At 41.4% G+C, this 16,607-nt stretch overlaps 1 protein-coding gene across 1 annotated transcript in view; it reads right to left on the minus strand.

Moving 5' to 3' along the window:
• Positions 1-1,226: 1,226 nt before the first annotated feature.
• LOC108791789 (collagen alpha-1(XII) chain-like) overlaps positions 1,227-16,607 on the minus strand; it is a 72,606-nt gene continuing 57,225 nt past the window's right edge. The window contains exons 4-14 of the mRNA XM_018562362.1: positions 16,201-16,476; positions 14,940-15,215; positions 14,060-14,332; positions 12,923-12,928; positions 12,354-12,626; positions 10,422-10,697; positions 9,652-9,927; positions 8,041-8,316; positions 6,384-6,656; positions 5,629-5,898; positions 1,227-1,779 (exon numbers count right to left, since the gene is read on the minus strand). Coding sequence (XP_018417864.1) covers positions 1,742-1,779; positions 5,629-5,898; positions 6,384-6,656; positions 8,041-8,316; positions 9,652-9,927; positions 10,422-10,697; positions 12,354-12,626; positions 12,923-12,928; positions 14,060-14,332; positions 14,940-15,215; positions 16,201-16,476 — 2,513 coding nt within the window. The 3' untranslated portion in view covers positions 1,227-1,741. The remainder of the gene's footprint in view (positions 1,780-5,628; positions 5,899-6,383; positions 6,657-8,040; positions 8,317-9,651; positions 9,928-10,421; positions 10,698-12,353; positions 12,627-12,922; positions 12,929-14,059; positions 14,333-14,939; positions 15,216-16,200; positions 16,477-16,607) is intronic.

The raw sequence follows: 16,607 nt of genomic DNA on the forward strand, positions 1-16,607 counted from the left end.
AATTAGCACCAGAGTTTTAAAGCATGATATCCGTGTTGCTGATAAATCTCAACTCATGTTGTAACAACATCTATCAGAACATAAAATATCTTTGAGAAGCCTCAGATACGGCTGCTTGGCTGCTTCCTGGCAAGCATGCTAGCTCTTGATAGAAGTGATGGGCGAATCTGCCATCTTTCCACCTGTTGATGGAAAGAGACTTTTTGTGTTTGCCCTTAATAAACTGCGTTTTTGCTGCATTTCCTGACTACAGTCGAGTGTCCTTCTTACTAATCACTTATTTTCAGACATTTGAGGCTGAAGAACAATAAAGCAAGTCTGCTTTCACCTCTCACTTAGTAAACTTCAAGTTTTCTCATAAGAAACATGGAGGTCAATTAAAAAATACAACACACAATGATCAAAGTGTGCTAACCCATAGCAGCCAATCAGAAACAGCTTTTGTTCATCTAACAAACTGCACGCTGCTAGAAAAAGAATTCTGACTGGATGTCATGGGTTACTTAACCTCTGCACATTGTACTCCTTAGATAACACCTTGTTCCCACCCCACCTGGACAATTCTGCGTTGCATCTGCTTTTATTTTTAAGTAAATGCCCCAATAACCCAGAAAACTCTCATTCATCCACTGTCACATGATCCTCCAGGATCTTTTTTTAGTAGCTTCCTGTTCTCCTCTTCCGGTAGCTCCATCCAATGATCAAAAACTCTCTTCGCTCTCCACTGCTAAGCCAACCTTTCTTCTGTCCACTCCTCATCATAACATCAAGCAGGAATACTGAGAACCCTAGGAGGACCCAGTGATGGACACTTGTGGCAGCCAATGAGAGCACCGCAGACCATGCCCTCCAACACTACAGATCAGAAAAAAGAAGACCTGGGACCAGACCAGTTTTGTGACTAGGGGATTTGCTACATAATTTGGGCTTTTAGATAATTGTTTTTGTTTAAAAGAAAAAATATATAAAAGGTAGGGGGGAGAGGAGTGGAAGAATGGTCTTTTTTTTTTTTTTAATTTTCTCTCCTTGGAGATTAGCTTTCAAATAATACTTCAAGTTTTCTAATATGAAACATCAAGGTCATTTAATAAAGCTGAAAGCAATTAATAAAATGCCTAACCCATAGGAACCAATCAGAAACAGCTGTTGTTAACTAAATCCGCCATGAGCTGCTGGAAGCTGGCTTCTGATTGAACGCCACAGGTAAGTACACCACTGCGCTTTTCACTCTTTAAAAAAGCCTAAACTTATTACGTATGCGTCCAGTGAAGTTGTTCCTGCACATTCTGCAAGCATAGTCTTTTCTTCCAACCTTGTTAGCAATTCCCTGTGCAGAGAAGATACCATTTCCGTAACAGATTGTCTCCTTATTCGCTGATATTTACATCAATACAACATTTATCATGGTTGCTTGCTGAAGAAGCACAATGTTATCAGCCATATTTGACCCATTTTCAAACAGGAAGTCCATTTTTATCCCCCTGTTAATAATCTTCGCTCAGGATAACATGTCTCCTTTCCTGGATGTTGTATGAAGATGAAATGATTGTGTTAGAAACAGTTTTCAAAGTGGTTATGAATAAAAAGCACAGGTTTAGGGTGGTCACATGATATATCATTGACCAATGGGATCATCCATTGTACAGAAGACTGCTTAAGCTCGTCCACTCTTCCTCTTAAACATCAAGGTCCGATTTGTAAACATACATGAGGCTACCTTATACTTCCAAGACTTTCGTGCTCATTGTGCTCTTCTTGAGTATCTGTTTGCAGGCGTTCCTAAGGAGATAGAAATTTCAGTTATTTTAGGCTGAATTCACATCTGATGTAAAAATGTTTTTGTTTTTTTTTATAACCCATTATGGCGTGCTATTGCGCATTGGCATTTATTTTTAATATTCGTTTTGCAATTCTTTGCTGTAAAAAGAACGAATCAGTCTCCGCTAGCCTTATGGTGTAACGGGTTATGCACTACTGGTGCATTAGTGCTTTCTACGGGTCTCCATGATGCACACTGAAACATCAAAATTCAAGTGTTTTCCACAACAGGTACAACAGCATTGATATACACTATATGGCAAAAAGTTTGTGATCACAAGGCCACCACACCTATATGAGCGGGTTGGATATCACATACATTCCAAAACCATGGGCATTAACATGAGGCATCCCAATCCCCCCCACACACATCTTTTGTGGCTATACCAGTGCCAATTTTCCAGGATGGTTTTCCCAAAGATTCTGGAGTGTCTCTGTGAGAATTTGGGCCCATTTAGCCAAAAGAACAATTGTGAGGTAAGGTACTAATGTTAAACAAGATGACGTGTCTTGCAATTAGTTGTAATTCATTCCAATGGTCTTCAGTAGGGTTGAAGTCATGGCTCTATCCAGGCCACTGTAGTTCCTCCATACCAAACTCATCCAACCATATCTTTATAGAGCTGGCTTTGTCTATCTGCACCTGAACACAAAAATTTGGAGGGATGTCCACATATCTAAGGCAATATAGTGAGCAGCCAGATAGATGTAGTTTAAAATGACATCAATCAGAAAATGGAAAGTCTATTATTAAAGGACGCCTAGAGTAAGTTATAATGGAGGATGCCATTGGTGACCTCATCCTAAAAATGTCTGATGCCTGGCTTTAAAACTTCTAAAGATGTTAGATGCATGGCTGTCATACTGATCTGAGGCATAGATCTGGAAGAAGTATAGAGATTAGGAGTTTAAACTTTACTCTGACTTGGCATGCTTCTTCCAGGCCAGTGACTCAGATTTACAAAAGAAAGGTATAGACCTTTATGGCCTTCACAAAAAATCTGCTATGTGCTATATACAGAGCAGCGATATCCAAATGAACCTAGAAGAAGGAGCCATGAATGCTCACCAAGGAACAGATCTTGTCACTCTACAGTGACAGCGCCAATATATGCAAGCTTATCACTCCCACAGCAGGTCACGGGGGATATATTCCTTAAGCCCCTACTGGTTCTTCCTAACCTGTGCACTTCCAATCGATGCGTTATTCTCTTTTTGGTCTGCTTGATATTTTTGATTTTGTGCTTTGCCCGTAGTTCCTTCTTAACTATGGCCGCCATAGGATTTACTCCTAAGTGTCTGAGAATACATCCAGTTGTTCATAATTACTGTATAATACCAAACATAAACTCAGCAACCATGGTTTTGAAACAAAGCTAGCACAGTGTAAGTTGATGTGGCTTACTATGCATTGTATTTCTTATTTATAGACAGGTAAGCCGGTTCTCGGAATTAACAGTAATCCTATCCGGAGTGTAGAATTCTATTTAACCAAATGCTGAGAAACAATTTCATGGTGTGAAGTGAACCTTCTGCATTTGTGAAGGATATTGCTTGATCCAGAATCACACTGAATGCTTAATGTAACTACTGCCCCCCCCCCCCCTTTATCTAGCCCCCATTTTATCTGGGAGACAGATGCATAATTTCATGCTGAGGATCTAACTCCTTCTAAGCTGGGTTCAGCTGCTCTTATTATTTAACTTCTTCTCCAGAGATAAGAGCAGACAACCAGGGGAAAAAACAGAGATTTCATTTTCACAGTCTGATACCTATTTGGAAATATTCCTTAGAACCTGTGATGTTTGAAACATCATATTGCTACCTTCATCAAATAAAATTCACCGTGACCCATTATTACAGGCAGTTATCATTGTCATTCCTTATTCCCTACTATCAGGCACCATCATAAATCATCAATTGCCATCATCACAACCAAATCATGTCCAATATTAGCAATCAACAACTCCATTATCATCAGCTGCACTTAGTCATCATCCACATCATCAATGTCATAGTAGACTATTATCCATCATCCATCAGTATCAATGGCAGACAATCATCATACATTACCTTCATGTTCAATCACATAGTCAATAGTTACCTCTCATCATCCATTATCATTATAAATCATTTTTTGCAACCATCATCATCTTGCATTGCTTTGAATCTTCATCATAATCTCCATTATCATTATTATAACTGCCTAGCCCTGATTTTCCTTTGTCTAGCCAAAACCACCTTAACTAACCCCTCCCCCCAAAAATGAATAATAATGTGATTTGGAATCAGTGACCTGCTTTACTGATTCACATGAAATTTAAGGATTGGTCTACTTTGGAGAAAACTTGTCAGGAATATAAAAAGTGAAACCCACCCCTTCCGTATCCTAAGCACTGATACCCTTATTCCTTGTACTGCTCCATTTAAAATCTTGATACTTCCAGATATGGATAAACATGTAATATTTCTCCCATGCTTCCCCAGTGAAGATTTTAGGGCCTGAGGAACCAATTGCTGGACCTAAGAGCTGGTACATGGGTGGTAGATGCGATGCCAACGTGCAAATACAGATGATATTGGGTATTCTCTGTATTTTCTGGAGGACTTTCAGGTGCAACAGCCGTAAGTGTAAATGTAAAAACCAGAGAGTGCCTAGTCCACAGTGAGGGCTGGGATTGGTTTTCATTTTCCTGACATGTTTGCTTTGTTGTAGCAATACAAAGGGTAACCTTCTTCATTCCCCAGCTTTCTCTTTTTTTCCTTGAACTTGTTTCCTCAGTTCTAAAAAACTCCTAAAGGTGCACTATATGGCCAAAATGATATGGACATCCCATTCCACAATCATGGACATTAATATGGAGTTACCCATCACCCTTTACCTATAACAAGCTTCATTCTTTTTAGGAAGGCTTCACCCACACAAATTTGGAGCGTGTCTGTGGACATTTTCATTCAGTCAGGTCAAATGTGAGGTCAAATACTGATGTTGGACAAGAGGTCCTGGCTTACAATCAGTGTTCAGTTCCATCCCAAAGGCGTTTAGGGTTATGTGCGGGCCACTTGAGTTCCTCCACACCAAACTCATCACATCATGTCTTTATGGAGTTGGCTTTTTGCACAGGAGCATAGTCATGCTGGAACAGGAAAAAGGGCCTTCTCCAAGGTGCTGCCATAACGTTTGAAGCACATCATTGTCTAAAATGTCTTTGTAAGCTGTAACATTAAAAGAGAACTATGGGGTAAGTGTTTTTCCCCATAGTTCTCTTTAAGGTCACGGGAGGACAACCTAACCTCCTCCCATGACCCAAAGCTTAGTATATAGCGGGCCATTGCCCACAATATACTGAAAGCACCGCAGCCGGAACGGATCACGACAATACTGTCTGGATCCACCCAGCTGCGTGAGTGACAGCTGGCTCTGCCTATCTAGAGTCAGAGCCAGCTGTGCCCGCCCCCTCCCCGTTCATTCCTCCAGTCAGCGCTGGAGGATCGGAGAGGGGGGAATCCCTGCGGGGAGCGGTGACTGACAGTCACTGCTCTCTGCAGGGAGATGATCAGAAAGTGAACGATCGCCGGTATGTGTTCGCTCACTTCCAGATCTATATAGCCGACCTGTGGCAGCTTCTTTGTCACACATCGGCTCAAACTATGAGGATGAGTGGAAGTCACTCGCCTCATAGTTCTCCTTTAACAGAATCCTTCACTGGAAACACCAGAACTCAATAATTTGGAGTAGAGTCCACATACTTTTGACCATATTGTGTATCCCCATGTCTCTTTGGAACAACTGTCAGTTCTGTCACTTACTTGGATGCATTTGCACCTTCTTGCACAGGTTTTTTCCAGCACCATTCTTATATACCGGCTTAACACAGATCTTAGCGGTGGTCCCTTCAGACAGGTCTGTTAACTGTACACTGTGAGTCTCAGGAGCCACACTAATTGCAGACAAGCGACCGGCTTGTCTACGACACCTTATCTTGTAGCCCTGTACATTTCCATCTGCAGAGCCCCAAATGGCCCTTAGGCTGTTGGACTGCAGGTCCTCAATGCGCAGGTACTTCACTTTAGTGCCACCTGTTTGGGAAGAACATATTGCAATTGAGACTTGATGAACAATTAAATATAGATTACTTCAACAATGTTTAACATTTGCCAGAGCAGACTTTCCATAAGGATGTTGATTATCCATAATAATGTCATTCATACTTGTTCCAGGTTAGTGCCTGGGATTGGGATGACACCTCTAGCCAACACCTTTGAAAACAAGTCGGCATTGATAGCTTCTATCTTTCTGTCCTGGCGGGTCCCCTTAAAGCAAGAATTTAGCAGACCGCAACAGACTTTGAGCAAACAAAACGGCTAAAGAAACCCACCAAAAGCATATTACTAGCTACAGACAGTACTAGGTAAATGCTTGCTAATGTTATGTAGTGATGGAAGAAATAATGTAGGCTACCATTGCTGACCTTTCCTTCTACAAATTCTGGTTTCCTGGTTGTCATTATCTACTTACACATTTTGTATTTCTATAACAGATCATTTTCTCTGTAGATACTCACTGATCTCTGTGCAGGCCATGGCAGACAAGGCCTTTTCCCCACCAGTTTTAAATATGGCCGACACTGTGACTAAGTATGTGGTATTGGAGTTTAAGCCTTCTATAACGGTACTGTTGAATCGGCTGTCCACCTGGACTTTCTGCACAGAATTGCTGGGTAGTGGTCCATACTGGATTTCATAGCCAATGACACTGTCCAGATGAGGGCCCCAGCTTACCCGGAAACTGTGTGGTGTGGGGTCAGATATCAAAATGTGAGCCGGACCAAGTTGTTCTGCAAATGGAAGTAAAGGCAGATTATCAACACATCTCTCCAGGTTACCAGATTCTTCACATTGTACTAATATACCCTAAGCATCGGATCACAAACTACAATTTAATAAGCATCTTAATGTACTTTTTAGTTTTGGATAGAGTGGTGCAGGGATAGAACCTCTCCCGTGTTTAAACTGCTGTCTGACCCCATTAGAGAAATTTACTCTCTCTGTCTTGGTGACCCCTTTTACTGGAAATGAACCTGAGGAAACATCCAACATTTTGAGTTGTCATCAGAACAGAACAGATGGGGAAATCCTTCGATGGGGGACACTTCTTTCAGGCATGACTGTCTAAGAAGGCACTCACTTTGGATTTGCTCTAACTTCATGCTGTGCCTACATAACAGGAAGTGAAAGAAAATCTCCCTGATGGGACACAGATGGCAAACAAATTGAAAAAACAAAACAGAAACTGACAGATTTTACCTATTCCCTATACTCACTACAATAAAAATAAAGTTTTGGCTTTAGATATACTTTAAAGTAGAAATCCAGCGAAACATATAAGATAAACATAAATGGAAGGTAATTAAAAGATAATATAGAAAACCAGTTTTAGCTGCAATATTTACTGTCAATCTACACCTGCACTACTTTTTTTCTGCCATTATATGTTCTTACTCTGATGGCCAATATCATTTACCCACTTTCTCTGAACCCAGGTCATCCTGCACCCACCTAAACCTGTGACTGTGCAGCGAAGGGAGGAGCAGCACGGTGATGAGCTCATCTCTCTGTCACTCTGCTATCTCCTATCAGCATGTTTCATGTCCCAACATAAAACCACTGGCTCCTTGTTTATCTTGTTCCTCTCACACTTCAGTCCTGCTCTACATGGACTTCAAGAGGCTGTTATCAGGTCAAATGTAGATACTTAAACTATATATGTAAAGCACGTACATTTAATTATATTATAATATTCGCAGAGTATAATTATCTTGTGTCCCTTATATCCGCCTAGAATTCAGCTTTAGGGCCTGTTTATGCCATGTCTGTCAAGCTGCGTTTTCCTGTACACCACCACACATGTATGGTGTGAACAGGACACATAGGAAACAATTGTTTTCTATGTACCCTGTTCACACTATACATGTGCAGCCTGATTGACATGGCATGACCAAGCCCTGTACGTTAAAACTACTTTAGGATTTTCTTCACGGAATAAGGCTGAAGAGGTTCCTTTATATGGACTGTCCCCAACTGGTAGTGGCCCCAGTGGTCTACACCCCCCGAAGTGTTCAGAACATAAGGCTGTATCTGGTAGGTAACACAAAGTCTATAAACGGCCCATTCAAAATCACTGCTTGCCTCTATAGATACATTCGCCATTGGATAAATTACCTGGGAGGGTTGCAATCTGGATGGACTGCGGAGGGACATATTGAACATTGGCTTCAGAATACAGCATAGCCTGATATTTGGTGTCTGGGTTTAGATTGCCAATCAGCACAGTGGTCTCATCACCAGTCAACATCTTCCTCAGCTTCTTCCGTGGATCTGATACCAGACCATACTCCAGAACATATCGGCCCCTGTCTGTTGTAAGCCTTGACCAGGTGAGTCGGAAACCCGACATTGATATGTCCCAACCATGAAGATTTCTCTTTTGAATCAATTCTGTGACAATACAATAGCTGTGTGAGTTGTCATTAAAGAGTTTGCATCTAAAATGGCCAAACACAATATATTATTTGTAAAAACAGTAATTCAATTTGTGCCAAAAAAATACCTTTTCATGACATCCCATGCAGAGAAAATGTGCACACATGCATTTTTGTGGCCATTCCTTAGTATGTAAGAGTCGGGAAAATATTTTCCTGCTCTGCACAAGTTGTGCTGCCAGTTGGTATGATGTCAAAGAGACAGATATACTGTAGATTATAAGAGTGGCTGTCACTGGGCTTGCATATAAGCAACACCCCCACTGCAAGAAAATTAGGTAAGTGTAAACAATATCCTGCTTTTTGGCTTTGGCAGTACGTTTTTGGATTTACAATATTTCCTGGATAACACGAGCGGATTATTGCATCATTTATACGCAATGCACACCAACGCAGGGCATTGGTGTGAACAGGACTCTATACAAAGCAAGACTTTCTGTCTTGTCTCTGTGTAGGGACGACAGTGGACCATGCCTGCTCACGGAGGCTGGTAGGCTCCACCAGGAATGCACATGACAATGCAGAAGCACCATTGGGCACACCGTTGTCAACCTATAACAGGAAGTGACTAAACAAGGACCTTCATGTAAGAAGCACCAGGGGTTAATTTAATTAAATCTGCATATTTTAAAAAATGAAGCACAACTTTTAAAATTACATTAACATGTTAAAGCCTGTAGGAGATTTTACAGGTTATTCACTAAAGGGTGAAGAGTTTGGAGAAGGCAGGAGAAGTGAACAATCTAGGGCAACATAGCTGATTTGGAAAAATTCTCCAATTCAGCTCACTTTCCAGTTTAGCTATGTTGTCCTAGATTGTTCCCTTCTCCTGCCTTCTCCAAACTCTTTACCCTTTAGTGAATAACCCTGTTAGTGATTGGGCTTACATCAACTTTTTACGGTGAATACAGGCTTGGTTGGCTGGTAGAGCTGAGAAATCACCCAACGCTGCTGGTGAGGATGAGCATTTTGGTGGTAATATTTTGGCATATAAATTCCCAGTTCTACCAGCCAACCAAGCCAGTGTTCACCATAAATAGATAGATCTAAACCCAATCACTAAAATCTCATATAGGCTTTACCGTGTTAATGTAATTCCAAAAGATGTGTTCAATCTTTTCAAATTACGGTTCTAGGTGTAGGACTCAGAGCAAGGGAACATATTACAGATAATGACATGATGTATGGGTGGCTGTGGTCTGCATACCCCTGATGCACTAGGTCACAGCCTATGTTGGCAATATACCTAATTCTTATCTGAGTTACAATGATTGGCGTGTTCATTTCTTACCTGCAAGTGTGGTGACCTTCATAGTCTGTGATTGGGCACTGGACTCTCTGGATTGAGGGGTGAAGGTCACTTCGTAGGTGGTGCTTGGAGTCAAACTGCTAAACACCACACTAGTCAAATCTCCGTATAATGTTTTCTGCACCTTCTTCCCTAGATCTGTCGCTGGTGCATACTCTATGACATAGTTTCCTGTATCCCCAGATAATCGCGACCAGGCCAGCTGGAAACTAGTCGATGTTTTATTCTTTATATGGAGGTTTCTTGCTAGGATAATATCTGGAAAAAAAAATATTGGTGAAGTGCAAAGAAACTCTAATTTTGTTACATAGACTAAAGTCAACATAGTTATAATGGGTAAGACGCTCTCAAGCTCACACACCCAGTAGCTGTGGAAAAAATAGACTGTATGCAACAACCTCATAATTTTGCAGCTTTGACTGGCCTGATCCTCTGTCTTATGGCAGTTAGCACTCACCCCTCTCTACTCCGGCTATGGAATGTCCTTAGGCATCCTCGCGTCTAATGCAGGTCAATGGACCTGCATTACATATGATGGTGCCAGTAGTCCTTAGCCTGCCAGAGCCCAGGGGAGAAGAGACTTTCAAGAACTGGTCTAGCAGCCCAGCGGGAGCTGTGATCAGGTAGGTAAAGCTGTTTTACTTGATTCCCCTAAACAAAACAAGTATGTAACCCTTGCTGTGAGGGGGTACCCCCACTGCAGGGGTAAATTTTTTATTTTCCCGGGTTCTTCTTTAATGTATCAAGCTTACCTGGGAGAGTGGAGACCTGGATTGTTACATCCCGTATGTCTGGTGCATTGGATTCTGGGATAAGCGTGACTCTGTAGGTGTTATCTGGGGTTAAGCCATCGATCAGAACTCTGTCCTCATTTTCTGACAATGTCTTTCGAAACATTCCCCTTAGATCGGATGCCGGTGCATATTCTACAGTATAACTTCCTGAATCCCCTGGCAGCCTTGACCATGTTACCGAAAAACTAGTCGAGGTTATGTCCTTTACTTGTAGATTTCTTTCATGGACCGGGTCTACGATAAAAGAGCAAAATACAGTTACAGCCACTGCACTGCCTTATAATTTTATAAAGGCTACAAATCTTTCAGTAAGCTTAATTTCCTCATGTTGCTTTCACTTGGTAGCATTACTTATATGGCCTATGTGTGACTATTTTTTAGTTTTGGATAAGGTGGAGTGGGATTAGAACACATGTCAGGTTTTTATTGCTGTCTACGTCACCATTAGGGAAATTCACCCTCTCTATATGTCCCGGTGATCATTATCACTGAAAGTGTTAGAAAATTCCAAATTTTAGATTGCCAACAGAACAGGGATAGACAGAAAATCTTTCAATGGGGACACCATTTCTGGTGACCCTACTGACCACCAGGCATTCCCCTAAATTTGGTGAGATTCTCTCTCAATTCCTGTTGTGCTTATACGACAGGAAGTGAAGGGAAATCCCCCAATGGGACACAGATGGCTTAGCTGACAGGGCTCTTACTCTATGCAAAAAAATGTTTTGGCTTCAGTTTTACTTTCAGATCTCAAGTTTAGGGACTATTGGTACATGGTGTGACGGAGCACCTGGTTCCCCCGACAGCGTACCTCCGTCAGGAATCAGCTTCCTCTCCGCTGGAACCTGAATTCCAGTGTCCTCAGCCCAAACCTGCCTAATTATTGGACAGAACCAATATCTTAGGACAGAAAGCTAAACTCCTCAATCATCAGACAACACCAATGTTGAGGTGGAAACCAAGATCTGCTTTATTGAAGGAAGCACACAGAGTTTATACCTCACAGGATCAGATTAGAGTTCAGTGTGCCCCCTCCCCCAGACAGCTAGGTGCCGCAATGGAAGTCTTTTAAGCTTTGACACTCTTTGAACTTAATGAATGTCCTTAATTAGATCATCCCAAACAATGGCCCCTCCAGACAGCCGGCCGCCTACACTGAGCACAGTGGTGTGTGTCTGTAATGTCGGGGGAAACATGCAGTATACCCACTCCACACATATCCTAGTAGAATGGTTCCATGTAACCCCAAGAGGTCTGAGGAGGTCTCCATAGTTCTGGGTCGATAGTCCGTAGGAAGGAGGCTAGCCCCCAGCCTCCTCCAGCAGCCCCAGTGACGTTTCAGTCCATCACACATGGCTATGCCTTTGTTCACTGCTGCATCCATTAAAGAAGAAGTTTGAAAAATTGGTCAGTCACTGAGACAGCCAACATCTAATCAAGACAAAGGTCTCTCAGACCATATCCAATGGTAACAGACAGCTATGACCACTGGTTCGATCTACCTTATAGTATCAGTTTTATTATATTCAGGATGCTGTGATCCAAAGCCAACAACAGAAAATAAAATCCAAAGAAGAATAACATTGGGTGATATGGTTTTCATCACACATACTATAAATACCTCAGAACAAAACATGTTCTATCATTAGGCCTCTGCATGCCATCTCTAGTGCCTACTAGCCCTTGCAAGAGTAGGCATACCTACCTCCTCTAGTGATATTTACAATTAACTAAATAGAGCACAGTAATTTCAACTATGAAACACAACTGTCCTTTTCTATGGGATCCATGTGGTCCGTCTTTGAACCAAACCACATATCATTCAAAGTGAGGATTCAAACCCCAATAGAAAGGAATCAATATTTAGCAAAACACTGCATTAAAACCTACCTATTTTAGTGGACACCATGATGACTTCAGGTTGAGCATGTTGGACACTGTACTGGGGATAGAGTGTGATCTGGTAAGTAGTATTTGACAGTAGACCGCCAACCATCACACTAGTCTCAACGCCATATAAAATCTTCTGTGTTTGTGTCAACCTTGGATCAGAAATTGGGAAATACTCTAGAGTGTAAAGTTCCCCATCTCCAGGCAACTGTGACCAGACCAAACGTAGGCTTGTAGCTGTTACATCAACAGCCTCGAATTTTCTAGTTTGGACAAGCACTGTGAAAATATCAAAAGACATTCATATTATTCGTATCAAATGTCACAAAGACAAAGAAACTTACCAAGGACATCCTGGAAGTAGGTTAGCCCTAGTGGCAATCTGACTTGTACTAAGCATTCCTCGGTGACCAGTTCTAAACATGGCATGGTTGGAGGAGGTCCAGTCCAATGCAGGGGTAGAAGAGGCACCTTCTTTGGATGCTGTGCAGTGGGTGGTGCAGTTGAGGCAGGAGCCTCTCGCCCAGCCGCGTCCTGTACTGGCAGGACTGAGCTCTCAAACTGACAGCTGAGTCCTGCAGATTACACTGGGAGACCAGAGCTCTCCCTGTGCAACCAGCTGCATTTGTTCCATTGTCACTGTGACAACTGCCTGCTCTGTATCAGGAGCTCTGGGTGCATCTGATAAACAGAGCACAGTGCCTGCCTCTCACGTAGTTCTGATGATCACAGGGAGATCTGCATACTCGCTGTGTAATCTGCAGGATAGACAGATATACAGCTAGCAGATAGACAGCTCAGGTCCTGCTCTACTATATATATATATATATATATACACACACAACTGTAATGTTCATTTATTAATTACTGTTACGTGTACAAAATATATTTGTATTCCAGCAAACCACAACAGTATTGGAATCCATCAGTCCCATGAACTGGCTAATATACTGTATGTGCTGCCTATATCCACGTAAAGAACATGTTCAGCAGTACTGAGTCTCATCAAATGTACAACTAAATAGTGAGCACCATAATCTATCATACTGGCAAGACAAAAAACAGACTTGATGTGTATTCCACTTAAGGCGGGATAATAAAAAATTAATGCTATATATAAACAAGGCAATTCATGGGATTGATGGATTCCAATATCGTTGTAATATATATAATATTTAGAGGTCTATTGGAGCCACCACCAACAATTTTTATGTTTATTTATGTAAGCAATAAAGACCATCTATAAGTACAGTCCATTTTCATGCCATCCATTATCTGTTTCTTATATATATTCCTTATGAAATTAGAGGTTTTAAGCTCACATTGTTAGGTGTATGGTATGGTATTTGGTAACTTCTGAGCTCCACCATATTCATCTATCTAGTTAATTCTAGATTAAGTTTCCTCCTCTCTCCTCCTAAGAGTTGTCACAAACATCCCCTGTATGAAATGTTTGCACTTTCTACTTTATCCCCCCCCAAAAGTTTTAGCTTTAGCTATTTTTAGTCTATCAACAGAGGCAAATTGCATTCTTCCTCAATAGGATGACACAAGAAAGAAGGCATGCTCTAATTTGACTATTTTTATCTTTGGACAACTCCTTTAACTGACTGCAGTTACCCTGACCCTATAAAGTAACATAGGCTATTTCTATTGAAAAAAAATTTAACAGCACAAAATCTCATCTAAAAAATGACTCGCCTTACCTGGAAGAGTGGAAACCAGGAGAGTCTGTGATTGTCTAAACTGCACATTGGACACAGGGATAAATGTGACTTCATAGGAGGTGTTTGGTGCTAAGTCTCTGATGACCGCACTGGTCTCTCTGTATAGAAACATCTGTGATATGACTGCGGGTTTAGAAACTGGCACATAATTTACGGTATACCTCCCTGTGTCCCCTGGCAGTGCCAACCAGGTCAGAATAAAACTTGTTGATGTTACATTCAAAACCTTCAAATTTCTTGAGGTGATCAGATCTGTGAAAAATGAAATTTGGGCATTATTATCAAGTATGTAAAAGAAATGGTTAGAAAAATTCTGAACTGACTGTGTATCAGAGAGGCAATTCTGTAAATTTATAAAGCCATGTACAGATTTATAGGTTTAATCCTTGTGGTTTTCTGTATATACCATGGTATTTAATTAGCATTCTTCCTGAAAAGTTAAAACTAGTTGGACCAGATTAGCAAATATGGCTTCCACATCTCTATTCTCTCTTCCTTTCTCTCTGTTTCTCTCTCTCGTAAGGGGTACAGGCTCAACTGGTGTTGGCAACAGTAAACCATGCCGAGACAGGGACATCCAGGAACAGTTCAATAAAGGTTCAATGAAGGTGGGTTTTGTACAGGAAGTCCATAGCATAAAACAAACAAATCATTAACTACACTCAAGCCAGTTTCTGACTAACAAGGTGTCCTCTAATAGGTTCCCCAAAACAAACAGGCAGCGCATGTAACTTTTTGTTTGTGTTCTGCCAGCAGTCAGCCTTTGCACCCAGCAGCAGGAGAGAGAGAGCCCTGAACATCAATCAACTCACATATTTAAAGGCCTGTGGAAGCTGAGACTAGATAAAAGATATCTTACCTGGGAGGGTGGTGACCTGGAGAGTCTGTGACTGCATATACGTCAAACTGGATTCAGGGATGAATGTGATCTGATATGTGGCATTTGGCATTAGGCTGCTGAGCATTACATTTGTCTGATTCCCATAGAAAGTCTTCCGTAACTTCCTCCTTGGATCAGATAGCGGTGCGTAATCCAAAAAATAACGTCCAGTATCGCCCACTAACTTTGACCATGTTACATTAAAACTTGTCATTGTGATATTCAGAACCTTCAGATTTCTTGCGGGGATGAGATCTGAAAGATGGTGAATAAAGACACAGACAGACATTCCATATTAGAGTCTAATCAGAAGAGAACATTAACACTTAGGAAAGCAAGCTCTTCAGTACTCAAACCATGAACACTTTATCTGTAAAAAATCAAAAATCAACAACTGGACTTGCTGTATTTTTTCTCGAAGACGTTTCACTGGTCATCTGGTCAACTTTCTCAATTCACAGTGACTTGTACAACATTTCCTAGCCAGCATTGAAAAACCATACCCTTCGGTCAGGATTCAGCAGTGTACCTACATCTAACGGAAAGATGCCTCTACTTTGATGACTAGACAGGGAGGAGAACTGGTTCAAAAGAGGTGTGAAAGAGGCCATTTATGTTAAAATAGAAAGTCCAAGCTTGAATATAGCCAGGGGGGAGATATAACGGTTGCCTGCATCCAATCAGATTGTTCAGGTATTTTGACAGCCAGCGGGGCCGACTAGCAAGATAACAGTAATTAACACAGCGCCAACGGCTTAAGTCCAGGTAGGGAGATAGTCTGCAGTAATCGTGGTGTAAAGCATAAACGAGGCATGCTCTCAAAAATAGGCTTTAGGGAAACCTCAACTCTGTAAAACAAAACACAGAGAGCGCCTCCATCGCGTAAAACCTTTTTAATAAAGTAAATTTACTTGCATCTGTTTAAATTTACTTTATTAAAAAGGTTTTACGCGATGGAGGCGCTCTCTGTGTTTTGTTTTACCGACTAGCAAGATACTGAAGCTTGGCCCAGTGGGAGATTCCTCCATCCACACAGTTTAGCGTAGATGGAGGAAACTTGCACTTTTTCCACCTGACCATAGAAAATCTGCAGATAATCTATAGGTGTATGGCCTGCATTACTGATCAGTTTTTTGTGTCACCTCCTGGTTGCTCAGTGCATTATGAATGATTACTCCATCATAATGCACACATTATCACATGCAATAATACATTTATGTAAGAAGAAAGCAGAGCTCACCTGGAAGGGTGGTGACAAAGATTTTTTCAGGCTGGGCAGATTTGTCTTTGGAACCTGGGCTGAGCGTCACCTGGTAGGTTGTGTTTGGTAATAAATGACTAAGTACCACACTGGTCTCATCTTCAAATAAAGTTTTCTGGAGCTGTGTTCTTGGATCAGATACAATTGAGTACTCCAGTACATAGCTCCCCGTATCTCCAGACAACCTCGACCATGTCAAGCGAAATCCTGTGGTTGTTACGTCATCGGCTTCTAGTTTTCTTTTTTCTATTAATTCTAAGAATGCAAAAAAAGATTCTATATTCGTAAAGGAACGAAAAATCCCAAACATATCACAGCTCGTCTGACTTCAGATTCTTATATTAGGTCCAATGGAATTCCCTTTGTGGTTGCACTATGTATGCATT

Source organism: Nanorana parkeri, unplaced genomic scaffold, assembly GCF_000935625.1.
Source record: "Nanorana parkeri isolate BGI_ZX_2015 unplaced genomic scaffold, ASM93562v1 scaffold573, whole genome shotgun sequence".
Taxonomy (NCBI): Eukaryota; Metazoa; Chordata; class Amphibia; order Anura; family Dicroglossidae; genus Nanorana; species Nanorana parkeri.